The 1,836-nt window shown below is 57.9% G+C and overlaps 1 protein-coding gene across 1 annotated transcript; it reads right to left on the bottom strand.

Annotated features, from left to right (window-relative positions):
- Nucleotides 1-70: 70 nt before the first annotated feature.
- On the bottom strand, nucleotides 71-1,786 carry H257_18104 (hypothetical protein; the record flags this gene model as incomplete). The annotated part of the gene is made up of 4 exons (XM_009847115.1): nucleotides 71-82; nucleotides 126-256; nucleotides 314-477; nucleotides 522-1,786. 4 exons carry the CDS (start codon nucleotides 1,784-1,786, stop codon nucleotides 71-73), a joined length of 1,572 nt encoding a protein of 523 aa, XP_009845417.1.
- Nucleotides 1,787-1,836: the final 50 nt, after the last annotated feature.

Here is a 1,836-nt window from a genome sequence, read left to right as displayed (position 1 = left end):
ACCAACCCATACGCCGGTTTTTGGAGAGGAGGACTCCCGAGTTCGTTCCAGAACGCCTCGCTAATTACCGTCACGGAAGCTCCTGTATCCACTAACGCGAGCGTGTCCGCCGTTTGGATACGGACCTGAACCAACGGGGCGTTCGGATTGGAACCCACTTGGCACACCCTTTGGTCTGGTCGAGGGAATGGTGCTACCATTGAAAGGAGCTCGTCATCGTTTAGGCCCAGGAACGGCAATTCGACCATCGGGGCCCCTAGATAGGTGGTTTCGACGTCGAGGGGCTCGAGGGGATTGTTTGAGTCAACGACACCCGGGGAGAGAGACTCCGGGGTTTGCGACCGGCCGTCAGGGGTGGCGAGGGTGCTTTCAATGTGATGGCCCCCGAGGGCGAGGTCCAGGTAGTGGCGCCGAGATGAGAGCGTCCTGCGACGGATGCGCCAGATGGCCGAGGGTAGTCGTGTGAGTTCCAAGTCCCTTAATGTAGGGTGAAAGAGGTCCTGTCGTCGGTTAAGTGGTACTGTACGACTCGGTGGACTTTGACCAGTTGTCGAGCAGGTAGGCGGGGAATTTTAGTACCGCCGATAGGTAGGACGTCACCCTCGGGTGGCGTGCAATCGGCCTCAGGGATGGGTCCAAAGCCGGGTAGCTCGTTTGAGGCCAGGTTTTTTCGCTGGAAACGTGACCACTGCGTGTCGGAAATGATCGCCACTCGCGCGTTTTCGAAGTTGCGGTTAGCCGTCCGGGCCTCGTCGCATGTTTCCAGGGTGCTGGAGAACCAGTCGAGCCAGCGATCGGGATCGTCGATGTTCGAAGGCGACTCGAAGAGATGCGCGTCGTCCCGTGTCAAGGGCCGGCGAAGGGCCATTGTAACCACCTTGACGATATCTTCCTGAGTGGCATCCTTTCTTTCTTGTTTGAGTCGGACGAGCTGACGTTCCAGGTCGGCTGGTGAGACAGGGTACAGACGCTCCTCGATATCTACGTGCCGAGCCTCGGGGATGCCCGTTAGGTCGCCCCGCATGATTGCTTCGATTTGGCCTTCCGTAAAGACGGGAGTCACCCCGGGAGAAGGTCCAGTTTCGTAACCAGGGGTGGTTGCCAGGTTCGTGGGCGTCCCTGACGTTGCCGAATGCGGTCCGGGCGTGGCGGGAGGTCTAAGCTTCTTTGACCTCCGGTTTTTGAAGCTCTGAATCCCAGGGGTAGTTGTAGTAGTCGTGGCCCGCGAAGTGGCTGTTTTCTGGGAGCGCACGGCTGCCTTGAGGCCGGCAGGCCGGGTGTCAGCCTTCGCGTTCGTAAGGGGCGAGGGGATCGTAGCGCCTTTAAAGCTTGCTGGGTCAACCGCTTGCGAGCGCGGTGATTTGGTGTTGGTGTAAGTTTCATTTGGTTGTTGTGTTATACTTGTCAGCAGGGTCGCGTCCAGCGGGAGCCCTGGAGTATTGTGTGCTTCATCGGTCAGGTATTCGATCCGTCTGATACCGAGAGCTTGGTCGTCATCGTTAGTAGGGGACTCGTCTCGTCCGGTCTTAGTAGTCATGTCATCTACGGAGTTTGGATCTCCTCTGGTCATAAGGCACTCCTGGCCTTGTAGTCTTGTTTCAGAAGCACCCTCGTCCGGGTCTTCGTAGCTCCCTTCCATGGCTCGGGGAGCTGCCGAAGTTCCGTGTAACGGTGGCATCATAGTCTTGGTTGTGGCTGTGGGCGTAACCCTGGGTTTACTGTTCCCGGGGCTGCTGCTCACAGTCTTGGTAAGTGTCAGTTTCTTCTTGTCAGTATCGGGAGTCATTTTAGGAGTCACTTTTGACGCCACGCCACTCCCGGCGGCTTGGTGTCGAC

This window comes from Aphanomyces astaci (genome assembly GCF_000520075.1).
Source record: "Aphanomyces astaci strain APO3 unplaced genomic scaffold supercont1.136, whole genome shotgun sequence".
Taxonomy (NCBI): Eukaryota; Oomycota; class Saprolegniomycetes; order Saprolegniales; family Verrucalvaceae; genus Aphanomyces; species Aphanomyces astaci.
The sequence above is the reverse complement of the archived record's forward strand: the minus strand, read 5'-3'. Positions and strand labels throughout refer to the sequence as shown.